Source organism: Takifugu rubripes, chromosome 20, assembly GCF_901000725.2.
Source record: "Takifugu rubripes chromosome 20, fTakRub1.2, whole genome shotgun sequence".
NCBI classification, from domain to species: domain Eukaryota; kingdom Metazoa; phylum Chordata; class Actinopteri; order Tetraodontiformes; family Tetraodontidae; genus Takifugu; species Takifugu rubripes.
In genome coordinates this window covers 5,652,070-5,667,519 of record NC_042304.1, presented here as the reverse complement: position 1 = coordinate 5,667,519, position 15,450 = coordinate 5,652,070, and the positions used below count along the sequence as shown (strand labels likewise).

The following is a 15,450-nucleotide window of genomic DNA, read 5'->3' as shown; positions in this document are numbered from 1 at the left end:
AGAATGTGGTACAACATGTGTGCTACTGCTCCTTATATGTGACAAGAGGACAGTGCTGTGTCAGCCTTTGTGCAGGCTTTATTTTTGCAGTGGTAATCGTGATAGGTGAGTGAGTGGGTGGGCGAAAAATAATTACGTCAAAGTAGGCTTATCTGGAAAGCACAGTTATGCAAAGGGAAAAGTGATGCAATGCACCCACAAATCCAATTTAAAAAAATAGATTAAAATAATTGGGCTCGTGTAAGAAATGCATAGCCTTCATTAAAATCAGAGGATAAATGGCTAAATAAAAGCGCATTTTATTGCAAGAAAAGCCTCAAGAGGAAGAGATTTCATGCCTGATTTTAAAGAGGAGGCAGTCTCAGAACACCAACAAGTTTGTTCCACCAGTGAAGACTATAAGACCTAAATGCTGCTTCACTGTTTTTTAGTTCTGAATCTGGGAACAGTTGTCAAACGATTGTTTATAGCCAAGGCGGGGCGGTTCTGGGGGTTAAGATAAGGTCCTCGGTCCGACTCCGCCCACAGTGCGGACCAAAAGCTGCAGGGACGTGTGCTTCTCACTTTAGAAAAGGTACGAGCTTTTCAAATGTGTCTGACAAGGTGGAAAAGTAAAAGGTTACATTTTGCATGAATTTGCAAAATGTGAAGTTCGTTTGACCGTTTCAAGTAGTTTAGGCTGCATTTACTCGGTGAGTTGGGCGTCAGTGCGAAGAAATTGAAACTAGACAAGTATTCAAAATTTAAACGTAAATGGTTTGCTATTTCGGATTGTTTTTTGGTGTGATAGTGCCATTTTCCCGTTGGACGTGAGATTTCCTCACCAGATCAAACACTTTTCAGGCTGATCTAGTTGATCACGCAGCTGCAGCATGACTCGTCGTGTGGCCGTGGTGGGGGGAGGAAGCTCAGGACTGGCCTGTATCAAATGCTGCCTGGACGAGGGGCTGGAGCCCGTGTGCTATGAAAGCAGCGATGACTTGGGTGGGCTGTGGAGGTTTAAGGTGAATTACACGATATTGTTAAATGAATGAAAGCTGGAATATTTGTTCTGACGTGATGTCTGTTGCTGCAGGAGAACCCAGAGTCAGACAGAGCCAGCATCTATCACTCTGTCATCATCAACACCTCCAAGGAGATGATGTGTTTCAGTGACTTTCCCATTCCGGCACACTTTCCCAACTACATGCACAACTCCCTCATCATGGACTACTTTCGAATGTACGCTGACAACTTCCGTCTCACCAAGCACATACGCTTCAATGTGAGGATGCTCCACTAACTTCCTGGTGCTGTCGTAGATCTCTAGAGGGGAAATTGCTGTACTATTGCTGTGCTATGTTTCTGATGTTCAGACCAGAGTCCTGCAGGTGAAGCAGAGGTCAGATTTCTCTCATTCAGGCCAGTGGGATGTTGAGACTGAAAATAAGGATGGCAAAAAGGAGAGACACATTTTTGATGCGGTGATGATCTGTATTGGGCATCACTGCAATCCCAACATGCCACTACAAGACTTCCCAGGTAGGTCCCCCTGGCAGAGATGAAATCATCCAAAATCCACCATTGAAACAGTTACACGAGCCTGTGATTGTTGTTTTTACAGGCATTGACACCTTCACAGGGAAATACTTCCACAGCCGTGACTACAAGACTCCCGAGGAGTGGAGGAATAAAAAGGCTGTGGTGATCGGGATAGGAAACTCTGGAGGAGACATAGCAGTGGAGCTAAGCCGAGTCACCAAGCAGGTGTATATGAAACATAAGTAACATATGAGTATTGTGCTTTTATAATTTAAACTTAAAAATGAAACAGTCCCGAAAAATGCAATAATACCAACAAAAAGTCTCCAGCCATGTTGACAGTGAACATGGTTATATGGTAATGCTAAAAGCTTTGTGTCTGCTAGGGTACATTTTGCTATAAACGATGGTGATCAGGCTGAAGTCAACCGTTACCATTTCTGCAGATTCCAAATGAATCGTCGTGGTTGATGACCTCATTATCTTCTCCTTCCAGCTTTACCTGAGCACTCGTAGGGGAGCCTGGATTCTGAACCGAGTTGCAAACAATGGGTTGCCCTTTGACTTGCTTTTTAATCGGGTGGTGAATTTTATCATAAAATTCCTTCCCTATAGTGTTTTCTGTGGTCTGGGAGAGCGTCGACTCAACCAAAGATTTGACCACAGCCTCTACAATCTCAAGCCAAAACATAGGTATGGCTTTTCATCGATGTGAGAAAATGTTCTGTATCCCCAATAGTCTATGAATGGAAATCAATTTTCGACTAAGGCAGCGGTAGAACCTCACAGAGTGAATATTGATTTCAGGTTGTTCAGCCAACATCCGACAATGAACGATGACCTTCCCAACCGCATCCTGTCGGGAACGATTCAGGTGAAACCCAACATTCGCAGGTTTCAGGGATCCAGCATGGAGTTTGATGATGGAAGTGTAGTGGAGGATGTTGACCTGGTGGTACGTAATCTAGTCAGACCTTTTTTTTTCTCTTTAAAAAAAAAAAAGAAAAAGATTTTCAGTGAATATCAAAACAGGATGATGAAACGTGACCACTGCCAGCTCAAACACCGGTACCAAAAGACTCACAGATGCCACAGTACTATAGAAGCCCAGTTTCAAGTAGTTTCAGGAGTCTCAAGGTGCTCAGTTAGTGTGATAAGGCCCCTTATCCATTGTGAAGAGGGGTAGTTAATCATTAACCGACCCATGTGTATGTATCATTATATACATAATGCAGAAAACAAAGCCAAATCTAACTAGCTTACTGCCCACTTCCTCCCCGAACTGATGTACAGTGATCCCTCGTTTATCGCGGGAGTTACGTTCCAAAAGTAACACGCGAAAAGTGAAATCCGCGAAGTAGCAACTTTTTTTTTTTAAATTATTTTACAATGCAATACTGAACAGTAGAATGAAACCAAACATCAAAACCTCTTTTAAAGACCAAACTTTGTTTAAAACAATAATTTTAATATAGTAATACTGTACAAGATTGGAAACATTGTCACTCGCGTATTTCACGGTCCCAGCTGTGCCTCTGCGTCCTGACTCCGCTCCGCTGTAGCGTCTGTTTCTACTGAAGGCGCAGGAGTCTTTCTCCGAGAGAAGAACATTGTTATAGGCAGTTGTTGGCGCTCTTTCTTTTTCTGGGCAAGAAGATTTTTATAAACGGATATGCCACCTTCAATTATATTTGAGAACTGCAATGAACGACTCATCAAAGGGTCCCATTCTTGTGCCGTGCGCTGAAGTTCAGTGGCCATTCTCACCATGGTTGCTAAGCGACCAAGCGCAAACGTAAAGTTGGCAGAATGTACAGAAACGAAAACTGTTGACAAGTGAAAAATCAATACAGTACAGCGTCAATATTTTATTTCTAGACAACAGTAAAGCCCCTGAGCCAATCAGGATTCAGAGGCACTGTAAAAAAAAAAAAAAAAAAGAAGCCGCGAAAGATGAACCGCGATATAGCGAGGGATCACTGTAATCCACAAATCTCCATATCCCTACAAATTTAAAATAGGCGTCAAAAACTGTGTGCCAAATTTCCTCTAAATGTGGACAAGAAACCATGGTGATCAGCTGATTATTAAATGGGGGAAGAGGCTGATTTCCAATCTTTAAGATGACCTGCTTTGCAACATCCAGACCTGACATAAAGGGCCCGTTCCTTAGATGGAGGGAGAGCTTGATAGATGCTGGATCAACCCATTACCACCACCGCAGCATTCATCTGCCCCCTTCTTAGGCACACAAACATCTAGATTAATCATTAACCTTAATTACATTGCTGGGTCGTTTTCAGGCCACAACGCTTAGCAAAACAGACTGTCTGGAAAATTCAATCTTTGTGTCTAACTCGGTGAAGAAAACAATTGTGCTTCAAGATTATTGCAGCAAGGAGACAAATTGCAGGCTGACATGAAGATGTGTGACTACTGTCCTCCAACAGCACAACTTTCAGAGTTTCTGGATCATTTGGTCCTGTTATCTGTAGTTGCAATCAAAGGCTAAAGTGTGTAGATGGGGTAGTTCAAGGGTGACGTTTTGGTTCTTCTGCAGTAAACCAAATACCATTAGAATGTCATTAGCTTGTACATCCAGGCCTATAATTTTCATTACACCGGCCACATTTGTGTCACTAAAATGCGTCTCTCATCTTGCAGGTCTTTGCCACAGGATACACATTTTCTTTTCCATTTTTGTCCTCACATGTGATCTCGGTGTCTGAGAACAAAACATCTCTGTACAAGTACGTGTTTCCAGCTGAATTGCAGCGCCCCACTCTGGCTATCATTGGGCTGGTGCAGCCCCTGGGGGCCATTATGCCCATCTCTGAGATGCAGGCCCGATGGGCCACACGAGTCTTCAAAGGTAATGCCAGCTCTGAAAAACATAATCACAGCGAGTCACTCCATATGTCAAGATATTCCGATTTTTTATATGCATGTTTATATATAAAGGCTGCACCAAGCTTCCCTCAGTGGATTCCATGATGAAGGATATCGAATGCAAGAAGCAGAAAATGGCCCAGAGGTATTTACTGAGATGATTAATTTAGAGCTGAACTCAATTAACTCAGTTAAAGTTGAGTCTTTTCCTCAGGTATGTCACCAGTTCCAGACACACCATTCAAGTCGACTATATCAGCTACATGGATGAGATAGCAGAGCAGGTGGGTGTTAGACCCAACATCCTGAGGCTCATTCTGACTGATCCCAGACTGGGATGGAATGTGGCGTTTGGTCCCTGCACACCGTACCAGTATCGACTGAAGGGGCCAGGAAAGTGGGCCGGAGCCCGACAGGCCATCCTCACCCAGTGGGAGAGAGTGGTTCATCCCATGCAGACCAGACCCTGCAATGATCCCAAACCCAGGAGATCATTAATGTGGCCCATAATTCTGTCAGCTGCTGCTGTAGGTTTGGCCGCATATGTCAACAGAAGCAGCCTTCCAGAATTCCTTCAGGATCCCACTATTCTTCTTGACAAGATAAAAGCATCTCTGCCTGCACAGTAATTACACTAACGTGTATTTTAATAGTGGTTATATTTTTAACTTTTATCAAATACCACTGCTACGAACTCCATCTTCACAGAGATATACTTGTAAATGTCACTGCCTCAGGGTGAATTTATGAAAAAACATTATGTTTCAATATGCAGTAATTCCACATCTGAATGTTTCCGTGCAAACCAAAGTGCAAGAATATCTTACTGTCATACTGTGAATTCTTAGTCTTATTTCACACATTATTGGATGTGCTTCTGTCCGAATAAGCTTCTGTTTTGAACAGTACTTGATGAATTCAATCTAATGTAGTTTTTAACTGTTCAATAGAACCTATTTTATCTCTTTTGTATCTGTTCATTGTTTTAATTTACTCGACTTTTAACTTCTGTCTTTTTGTATTAATTCTAATAAAATGATACAGTCAGATATTTATCAGTATGACAATACATTCCAAAATGATCCTTGAGGGGCAATTAAGCGGGCAATGAGCGACACATTAAAGGAGCTCTTTTATATGAGTGATTGTGAATGATCCTGGATGATCCTTTGAATCTTGTTATACTCACTCACTTTCTACCGCTTGTTCCTCCACTGAGGGTCTCGGGGGGACTGGAGCCTATCCCAGCACAATGGGCGGAGGCAGGGTACACCCTGGACTGGACGCCAGTCAATGGCAGGGCTAACACATATAGACAAACAACCATTCTCTCTCACACGCACACCTACGGGCAATTTAGAGTTTCCAATCAGCCTAATCCCCAATCATGCATGTCTTTGGACTGTGGGAGGAAGCCAGAGTACCTGGAGAGAACCCACGCAGGCACAGGGAGAACATGCAAACTCCACACAGAAAGTCCCCAATCAATCCCAACCGGGGATCGAACCCGGGGCCTTCTTGCTGTGAGGCAACAGTGCTAACCACCACACCACCGTGCCACCCTCTTGTTATACTTTATATTAATATTTATATCATACAATATTTAATGATTATAAATGTACAAAGATTTATCTCCAGACAGAAAACCCTTGATTCTGGCCCTGTTTGCTAAATGGTGAAACTTGCTAACTGCTTTTAAGTGTTTGAAAAATCTGTCTCAATGTTGACACCAACGTCTTGTGCTTGATTTGTAACTTTCAATAAAAATTGAGCCAATAAAACCAAGCTTGCATTATTGCACTTATAAAGACAGAGGGTGCACTTTCATCAGCAATGGTTTTCCTGCCCATTGGGTGGAACAGATCTTTATGGTTTTTACCAGACGTAGAGCTTGACCCAACCTTCCATTTTCAGCTCCTTTTGCTTTAACTGGAAGTCTTGCAATGTCATTTGACAACAGAGGACAGAGCTGCTCTAATGTACAGACTTGGACATACTGTACCTCACATGAATATTAAAGGGTGGAGTTTGCATATTCTGCTTGGTTTCCCTCCAGCTACTCCAGCTTCCCCCCACAAAGACATGCATTCCAGAGCACAGCTGACCTGACTACTCGAAACTCTTCCTCGGTGAATGTAAGTGTTATTCTTTATATTCCCGCAGATCAGGGTGGATATTCTTGAACAGACACTAGAATTCCAGCATATCATTTAGTTTCTTTAAAAAATGAAGGAACTTGTTTCAATGACCAGTTGACCAGAGATGTGTGGTCAGATTAGAAGTGTACTCAGGAAATACTGCTTGAAAAATGTTGTTTTGCTCATTTTGTTCTAGGAAAGAAGAAAAAAGATCATGTGTACTTGATGCCAAAGATCTCAATTTACTAGTAACATTCCCAGTTGTGAGCTCCAGGAAGTTTTTATGCACTATTCAATTCATCAAGAAACCAAGTTAACTTCACTCCTTACCACAGATGACAGATTAGAAATATGTGCCAACAACAACAAAAGGGACAATGCAAAATAGGAATGACTTAATACAGGGTGTTCTCTTCTTGCCTGACCTCTCCAAGTCCACCTCCTGCAACTGTTCAGGTTATACAAGCGGGACCAGGACCAGTTTCTGTTTGTCTGTCTGTAAAAAACCTGTTGGTAGTGTGAAACATGACACACTTAATGACACACTCAATGATTGGGATGTGACTGAATTCCTTAGGTGGTTAAGGAGGGTTTCCTTTGATTTTTCTCCTCATGTCAGAACAGCAGCAGTTCCTCTCAGGAATGTTTATTTTGCTGGAAGCACTGTAACACATCAGTCAGTTGAAAGACCCATTCAGATGTTTGGATTTGTTCAGATGACTCAACATTATATTTACAGTATGTCAGTTGCTACAACAAAACCGGCTGGACCCATTTGCAAACAGTCACTCCGTTCTTTTAGGTCAAGTCTGTAGTTTTTGTAGTTTTTCCGTTTTTCCATGAAAAACAACTTATTGTTTTCTTGTGGAACAGACGTCCACTCTTATATTTGGCTTTGGAAAGAGGTGGGCTCAAGTGTCCGAACCTCCTATGATATTATTGGGCTGCTCAAATAAGAGGAAACAAGTCTCCCCCCATTGAAACACATAGAGAGATGCTGCTCCTTTGTCAGCACCTGTTAGAGTACTGAGAAAATGCACTAAAAATTCTATAGTCGAGAACAGTCGTTCTGCTTGGTGCACTGTGTCTAAATATCTGGCAGAAATCCCTACTCTGTCAGGCTTTAGTCGCAGGTGCAGCAACAGCTTCTTTACACCAGGAAAAGGAGACATGGGGAACAAAATTTGGGCAGCGAGAGGGTTACAGCAAATTGGGAATTTATTCACAGCTGATGATAAAAGATTAATGTCATTTGAAGAACTAGTTGTTCTATATGCCATCCCTCATAAGTATTTTTTCAAGTATTTGCAGGTGAGAAACTTCATTCCACCCTCCCAAAGTCAGTCTTTATCTATATCTCGCCTGTCTATAACATTTATGCAGAAAGACAGTTTGGGGAAAGGTGTCATTTCAAATGTGTACCGGTAAGTTATCTGCTTAACCAGTCCGGTGAATCCTCAGAATGCAAACTTGCCTGGAGAGAAGATACAGAGACACTCATATCCTTAGAGGAATGCAGTAAAGCATATGCTAATGCTCAAACAAACTCACTTAATACTGGGTTTAGACGACTCTTCTCTCTCTAAAATATGCCATATTATGTAATGAATTGCGTAACTTTGTTTGTGAGGATGCTGGCAGCAACGATATTAGCTTAATGGAATGTATATTAATGAGGATCTATGCACTTTTCTTTAAGTACTATTTATGATTTTTTTATATGGCTCATGTTCACATATTCATATTTTATTGAAGTATAATTTCCAGCGCTAATCTAAACATATCTACAAAATACATACCCTCATTCTCTCACTATTAAACCTGGGGAACAGGCCAGTGCATAAGCCCGTTCGTCATCTGCTAACCTCATTATGGCGAAGCTGGTGAACAGTTAGGCCACAAAATCCAGGCCAGAGACCCGTCTGCAGGAGTCATTCATCGCTGCAGGTGGAAGTGGCAAATGTTACTGCTTCTGACCAGTAATATAAAAGCACATCACCCTGTTGTTGTCCTGGAGGTCCGCTCGCACAGGAAGACTTTTGTTCCCATGACAACCAGAAGGGAACCTCAGCCAATGTTACTATTGTGATGTATGATAATAGGCAGTTTTTATTTTCAGTTTTGGTTTGTTTTTTCAGGCCATGGAGGTTTAATGCCATACTTAGCTTGCTTTTTGGTTTATGCTTAAATTAAATTAGACTATGTTAATATGTGTAAAAACAAGCACCAATGTAAATCTACTGCAGGAGAAGCTGTGAGTATCTTGTGTGAATCTGCACATTACATTTTTACAACAACCCTTTCAGAGCAAACCAAGGGCAACGAGCCTGCATTCATTCATTCATTCATTCATTCATTCATTCATTCATTCATTCATTCATTCATTCATTCATTCACTATTTAACACAGTAGTGATCAGAAACGCTCTTCACCCCCAGACTTCCTCACAGAGACACAGGGCATCAGGCACAAAGACTGTGAGCATAGGAACACCCCAAGGCTCTGTGCTAAGCCCTTTGCCAAACAAACACATCCATTGTCAAGTTTGCACAATAAACCTATTGAATTGAGTCTGATCTACTACATACACTGTGAATGAACCAAGGCAGGTGCAATTCCACGGCACAGGGAATGTTATAGTAAATAACACTTCCATCAACAAAATGACTAGTGGAAAAGCAGTGAGGTAACATTGAACAATGTTTAACACTGTTGCTCTTTTCATTTGCTTTTTTGTTCAGAATTGTCTATTTGAATGTCAGTAAAAGGAATATATGAGCGGTCCCAAACGTTCTTCGTCAAAAAGCCCCAATGCAGGCATATTGCACATTTTATTTTACACTTTATTCTTTTACATTTTATTTTTATCACAGACAGGTAATTGCATTTCTTGTTGATTTTAACACCCTAAAACAGCTTCTTAATTTGCAATAAATTCCAAACATTGTTTTAACATGAGAGTCTAGTACAATAAGTTCATGGCACTAACATTCAGAACATTTGAACGTTCTCGTGCTTCAGGGAACTGTTGATCAGGTCAACTGTTGATTCGCTACTGATAGAAGATAAGATGAATAAACACAGTTGTTTGTTTTCCTAAAGTGGCTGATTTCAGTGGAGGTAGAACAACCTTGACTCACAGCTGAAAAGCTAGGACGGTTTCTGTGATTCTAGATTTAGTCCAGACATCCACCACCAGCCATTAAACCTGCAGGAAATCTGTCGCACACCCCAGAGAAATCCAGTTATCCTGCCAAAGCGAAATATGCTTCATTATGTGTTAACTGGATTGCTAATGGATGGTATCATATTTGCTGATCTCTCCGAGTCCTTTGACATGTCAGGCGGTTCAGAAAGTGTCAGCACAAATTCGTCATGTATCAGCAGAATGTCGCCCGTGATTTTTTTTGCGAGGGATTTTTAAGCGACTCTCTCCAATGTTCAATTTTGGCAAAAGTTTTATTTTCTTTTTTGAGTAATAATATGGAGAAAGGCACGGCTTCATGGTCTCTAATGTGTTTTATTAAAAAAAAGGCTGCATCCTGGTCTGCACCAAGTGTCTGGAGAACGCCACAGGATGGGGCTAAATCACTCAATCGATCTTTATTTATATAGCGTCTGTTGCAATCAAAATTAAATGGGCTTGTCCGATGTGCGTGTGCATGAGGCTGTGAAGGACACAGAAATGAAAAATCATTTTTTAATTCGATCCATTTTAAAATGATTTGACTACACCACAATAGTCTAAAAGGCAGGCAAAATAATTATCTGAACACAATGTTGAGTTTTGCATGTCCTACCTTGTAAGTAAGGAACTGTTTGACCCACACATTTTTTTCGGTGAAACCAAAACGCAGTGCCAAATAATATAAAATAAAAGAGAGGAGCCCATCTGAGTTCAGAATGGCTTCCATGTTGGCTGGTAAGCCCGTGACTGCCAGTAGTGTCTCCAGTCTCTCAAGTGGGATGATGGTAAAGATTCCGCTCACAACATTTTCTCTTTAACAGCTACAGAACCCCAATTTTCTGGACATATACCACTCAATTGTTTTTAACCTCTAATTAATCCTGAATCTGTGCATGGTTTTTCTTCTGCGGCATCTCTTGCACATTGTATTCAAGTCTGTCCGAATTTTTTTAATTCCAAATTGATACATTTCAGCACCACTGAAACTAAAAAGAAACGTTTGAATTCGAGTGCATGTCGCCCATTCACAGACGGGACTAGTGTTCAAGGGTTTCAGCTCGTAGGGAGAACTGTTCACAGCAGCGATAGAGGACGAGAGGACTGAGGTCATATGAGTCCCATAATTCCGCTGCCGCATGATTAGATTTTTATGAACATTGACTAGTTTCTTCTACCTTATATTTATTGTCTTTATGCCAAATACTTATTGGTTCCTGGAAAGGTTTTTGTGGTCTGATAATAAACTGTTCCCCAGAACAGCTCTTTTATTGAGACTGATCTTGAGGCCATAACTGTTTACATTGACTGTTGGGAGGTGTTTGTCCATAGTTTTTTAAATGTATGCGTCTTTATTAATGTAATTTATTTGTAGAGATAATTGTTTTTCCACCTCTCTCACCAGCTCCCCCGATCAGCAATCTAATGAAACAGATCCTCGTGTATTTGATGTTACATTTATTGCTGGAAGGTGTTTATCCATTGTTTTTCAAATTTAGATGTTTTATTAATGTAATTTTCGTGCAGGAATCATGTCTACGAAACGCATCAATCCCAACTTCAGCAAGTCTCAGGCTGCTGAAATCACCAAGAGGCTCTTTGATTTAACACCAAGTGAAATGGACCCGCTGCCGAGCTACTGGGACCAGAACTTCTATTTGGCGACTGTAGACGGTGGAAAATACGTCCTGAAGATATTCAACTTTAAGGACAGTGAAAACCCCACACTTATCGGGGTTCAGGTGCAGTGCATGTCATTTCTGTACCAGAATGGTCTGCCTGTTCCAACAGCCGTACCCACCACCTCAGGGCAGCTCATGAGCCTGGAAGAAGCAGGTAGAGTTGAACTAAAGGAGTCACATCAGCCGCATGCTTAAAATGATGAATATATTCTATATAAATATAGTTGCTATACCTGCAACAGGATCATCTATTTGACTCTGATAGTTATTACTAAGCTACTACTACTGTTACAGTTTCTGCAGCCTCTGGGATATGTAGGTCACATTTTCTTTGTTTTTTATTTTCCTTGGTTTGTTTTTTTTGTTGTTTAAGGACAATTTCAGTGAATCGCTCTTCTTGCTTTTCCCTTTAACAGACTTTGGCTGTGGCTACCAGAAATACCTGGTGATTCTGTTGACTTTTTTGCCTGGAACAACTATCTCTAAGGTTCCTTCAACACCACAGTTGTTGTATGAAGTTGGCAGGACTGCAGCAAGAATGGATAAAACCCTACAAAATGTATGATGGTGAACATCCCTGCCAAGCTTGCAGATCATTTCTGTTTTATTACTATCTGAGCTTTAGGTGCTCCTATTGTAAATCCTTGCACCTCCGCCTTTTTTAGAAGAACCCTTCCAGGGTGTATTTAGGCAAATTCTATCTGCAAAGTATTTTCAACTGCTTTTTTTCTGTGGAATATCTGCTCTAATTGTATTTTATGTCACATCAATGCTTTTTCACAGCAGTAGGTGGTGCCTCTTGTTAACATATAATTTCAAACTGGAGTGTCAAGGACACTCACAGGTTCAAGGAAAAGGTGACAGACCCAGGGACACTTGGGAAACTTCTACCTAATTTTATATATAATATCTTGCTTAAAGAGACTTCAGGGCAGTCTGATGTGCTGTGTCATGTCCTAAGAACAATTATGTGCCTGCTGCTGTCTCTGCAGGCATTGAGGGAAACTCACCTGCCCTTGCAGTGACAATGGCACAAAAGCAGCTGGAAGAGGATGGCTTTTTTCCCCCATAAAATGCACACCCTCCCTTTAATATTCACTTTGTGCATTGGACATCCTTCAAATGTGGCGCAGAACACCTTTTACAGTGTGTGAAAACTCCTCAATTTATACTTTTCATGAGAACTAACCGTTTGTGATCAGGTTATTTGACCTTTTTGCCCAGTGTTACAAACTTATTTCTGTTAATGTATATAAAAGTGAATCTGAAACATATTTATATATGGACGTATATTCAGTTTCAGCACCCTCATTATGATGAGCTGCAGAGGGACCAATTCATCTGGAGTCTGTCGAACATTCCGCTCCTTGAAGGATACCTACATGTTCTAGATGGAGATCCTCTGAAAGAAGTTGTGGAGGCTCTGATTAATCAGTACAAGACCTCTGTCATCCCCAAGCGCAGCAGTTTCCGTAGCAGTGAGTATCAGGTCCATGCCTTCTGCTCCCAGCTGTTGTCTCCTTTCTAGCTTCTTATCAGCAATATTCACTTGCCTGTCGCAACGAACGTTACCTTTGCCAAGGAGGTTGACAATTTGTGCAACTGATTTGTTAACAAACTAACTAAAAAAAGGTATAAATGGTTTTCAATGACATTTTTAAAGAAAGGTTGATACCGGTAATTGACCAATGAAGAGACAATTACATTTGGATGATGTTCCCATTCTGGAGGGACTTTAGATCTTCCAACAAACCAAGGGGCTTTGATCAAAAAGGAACCTACTATGTTACCTTATGCCTTCAGAGAAGGCCTAAAAATTCTGGACTGATATTAATAATAATTAGCGATAATGCAATAATTTCACTCATCACTGTGTTAAGTTACATTTACTTTCAAGTTCACATCTCTTCTGATATGTATATTGTATTCACCCTCTGTACTATGTACAGGTATACAGGTATCTATTTACCTGGATTATTGTAAATATACATCCTCTTTGTATATTCCAAATTCTATTCTATTCGATTTTATCTTATTTTTCTCTGCGTGCTCTTGCTGTTGTTGCACTGTAAATTTCCCCCGTGTGGGACAATAAAGGACCTGAATCTGAATCTGAATCAGCAGTGAAAGGGTCACTGCACTGAAAACATGCTATTCAATCATACGCGTCATCTCTATCAAGGCTTGGATAGCTGTCATTAATTGTTTAGGACTTCATGAATCACAGGGAGGACCAAGCTATGTATTTTGTTTGAGAGTGACGGGCAGATTGACCAATCACGGTTTGATTTTAATTGGGTGGGACAAAAAAGAAAAGCTCGTAGTCCTATATGAAATCCTAATGCTAGGGACACACCTGCACCTGGGTGACACTCACGTCACCAGACGTTTGGCGTCTGGTGTATTTTATGCAGGAGCCGTGAGCAGGAAGTCAAACTAAGAAAATAAGAGAAATGAGACAATCAAGTCCATTTTCATAATAAAACTATTTTTAAAATATAACACGCTCGCACTGTGTTTGTGTGCATTTACATTTGTCAATATCCAAACAGAGCATGAGACCCACACATACCCACACACATGTACACAACCACAGGAAATAGAGAACCACAGAGTGGGCTGGCTACGGCATTTTAAAGGACTGTTAATTAGGCCAAATGTTACCATAAAGTATTATATTAACTTTGGAAATATAGCTGGAAGGATCCAGTTATCACGGCCACGAGTTTGACCCTGGACTGAAGAAATGCTTTGAAATAAAAAAAAAAAAAATGGAACTGAAAATTTGTAACGCCTCTTTGTATTTCAACATCAAAACCTAAAGTTTCAGTTTCAAATGTTAGTTTTTGATTTAATTTAAATGATAAATCCTTTTAGCCCTGATTTGTTTCCCAAACATTCTGTTTTATTAATGTGCTTTGTTTCTTTTAATATCAGGCTTGATCCACGGAGACTTCAATGACCTTAACCTTCTAGTGCAGCCTAAAGAAAACGGAGCTCACCGGCTCAGTGGCATCGTGGACTTTACTGATATGCACATTGGTTATTACATCTATGAGCTAGCCATCACCATCATGTACATGATGATGGAGCATCCTAATCCCATAGAGGTGGGTGGACCCGTGCTGGCCGGATGGGAAAGTGTCCTTCCTCTCAACGAAGCTGAGAAAGACTGTCTCTATACGTTGGTGATTTCTCGCTTCTGCCAGTCGTTCGTTTTAGCACGATACTCGGTGCTGCTCCACCCTGAGAATGCAGAATATCTGATGATAACAAGTAAGAAGGGCATTTCCCTTCTCCATCAGCTCTGGGCACGAGGGAAGGAGGAGATGGAGAAGGTCTGGTTTGAGGGGGCTGCTCAGTACAGTGATGAAAAATTAGACCCATTGTTAAAAAAAGGAATTTAAAGTTCTAACCTCCATTTGATTCAGAGTGAGGCTTGCTCATGTATTTTTTTAATTGAACCAACACAGCTGAGAGAACTTACACAGACATTTTTAATATACAGTGTAAAACATTCAATTGGAGAGCAGCACATTTAAAGTTTTGACTGTGTTGATTTTAAGACACTAAGTTGTGCCTTTAACTGGCAAAGGATTGTAGCCATGAATGCAGCTTTACTGTTTTTACTCAAATTCACTGAATTAAAAAAAAAACAATTTGAAATCTGGCTTTCTCGTTTATTTGTGTCATTTTGCATACGTGGTTGGTATGTAGTCATACTGCTATAGGTGCCCAAGGAGAATAAACAGGCCTCGACTCTGTGAAGAAATAATATGCAGAATTCAAAATCTGTTGTGTCAATGATCTTGTCGTCTCAATGTGTCATGAGACATGATGGAAGGAACATCTCTTTATGTTGTCTCTGTCGCTGTCTGTGTGTGTCTCTCTCTCCCCACACACATTTATGTCATTATTGGAACACTGGGACATCATCCTACATATCTAAACAACCTTGATTGTTGGCCATTAAGCAACAAGTTGTCCATAGGTGATAGACTGAAAGGTTTAATGGAATGGTTGTGTCCAAATATGA

General features: G+C 40.8%; 2 protein-coding genes across 3 annotated transcripts; both read left to right on the top strand.

The window, feature by feature from the left end:
* Positions 1–468: 468 nt before the first annotated feature.
* LOC101062866 (dimethylaniline monooxygenase [N-oxide-forming] 5-like) lies at positions 469–5,471 on the top strand. 2 transcript variants are annotated; one of them, XM_003973969.3, is made up of 10 exons: positions 469–574; positions 844–1,004; positions 1,076–1,264; positions 1,356–1,521; positions 1,604–1,746; positions 2,018–2,214; positions 2,329–2,476; positions 4,186–4,393; positions 4,483–4,555; positions 4,625–5,471. In XM_003973969.3, exons 2-10 carry the CDS (start codon positions 873–875, stop codon positions 5,037–5,039), a joined length of 1,671 nt encoding a protein of 556 aa, XP_003974018.2. In that variant the 5' UTR covers positions 469–574; positions 844–872; the 3' UTR covers positions 5,040–5,471. The 2 variants fall into 2 exon arrangements, with proteins under 2 accessions (XP_003974018.2, XP_011612892.2); XM_011614590.2 differs by having other exon boundaries at positions 559–692.
* An 837-nt stretch (positions 5,472–6,308) lies between these two features.
* LOC101075649 (hydroxylysine kinase-like) lies at positions 6,309–15,080 on the top strand. Its single transcript, XM_029828461.1, has 5 exons — positions 6,309–6,545; positions 11,260–11,568; positions 11,831–11,973; positions 12,712–12,892; positions 14,352–15,080. The coding sequence occupies exons 2-5, from the start codon at positions 11,265–11,267 to the stop codon at positions 14,819–14,821; spliced, it is 1,098 nt and encodes a 365-aa protein (XP_029684321.1). The 5' UTR covers positions 6,309–6,545; positions 11,260–11,264; the 3' UTR covers positions 14,822–15,080.
* The last annotated feature ends 370 nt before the right edge of the window (positions 15,081–15,450 follow it).

Bases quoted from the DNA above. Each gene is read 5' to 3' on its own strand.
- LOC101062866 (XM_003973969.3), top strand. From the start codon at position 873: ATGACTCGTCGTGTGGCCGTGGTGGGGGGAGGAAGCTCAGGACTGGCC. The intron at 1,265-1,355 runs GTGAGGATGCTC...TCTGATGTTCAG, and splicing joins CCAAGCACATACGCTTCAAT to ACCAGAGTCCTGCAGGTGAA. The intron at 4,394-4,482 runs GTAATGCCAGCT...TTATATATAAAG, and splicing joins GGCCACACGAGTCTTCAAAG to GCTGCACCAAGCTTCCCTCA.
- LOC101075649 (XM_029828461.1), top strand. From the start codon at position 11,265: ATGTCTACGAAACGCATCAATCCCAACTTCAGCAAGTCTCAGGCTGCT. The intron at 11,569-11,830 runs GTAGAGTTGAAC...TCCCTTTAACAG, and splicing joins CATGAGCCTGGAAGAAGCAG to ACTTTGGCTGTGGCTACCAG. The intron at 11,974-12,711 runs GTATGATGGTGA...ACGTATATTCAG, and splicing joins TGGATAAAACCCTACAAAAT to TTTCAGCACCCTCATTATGA.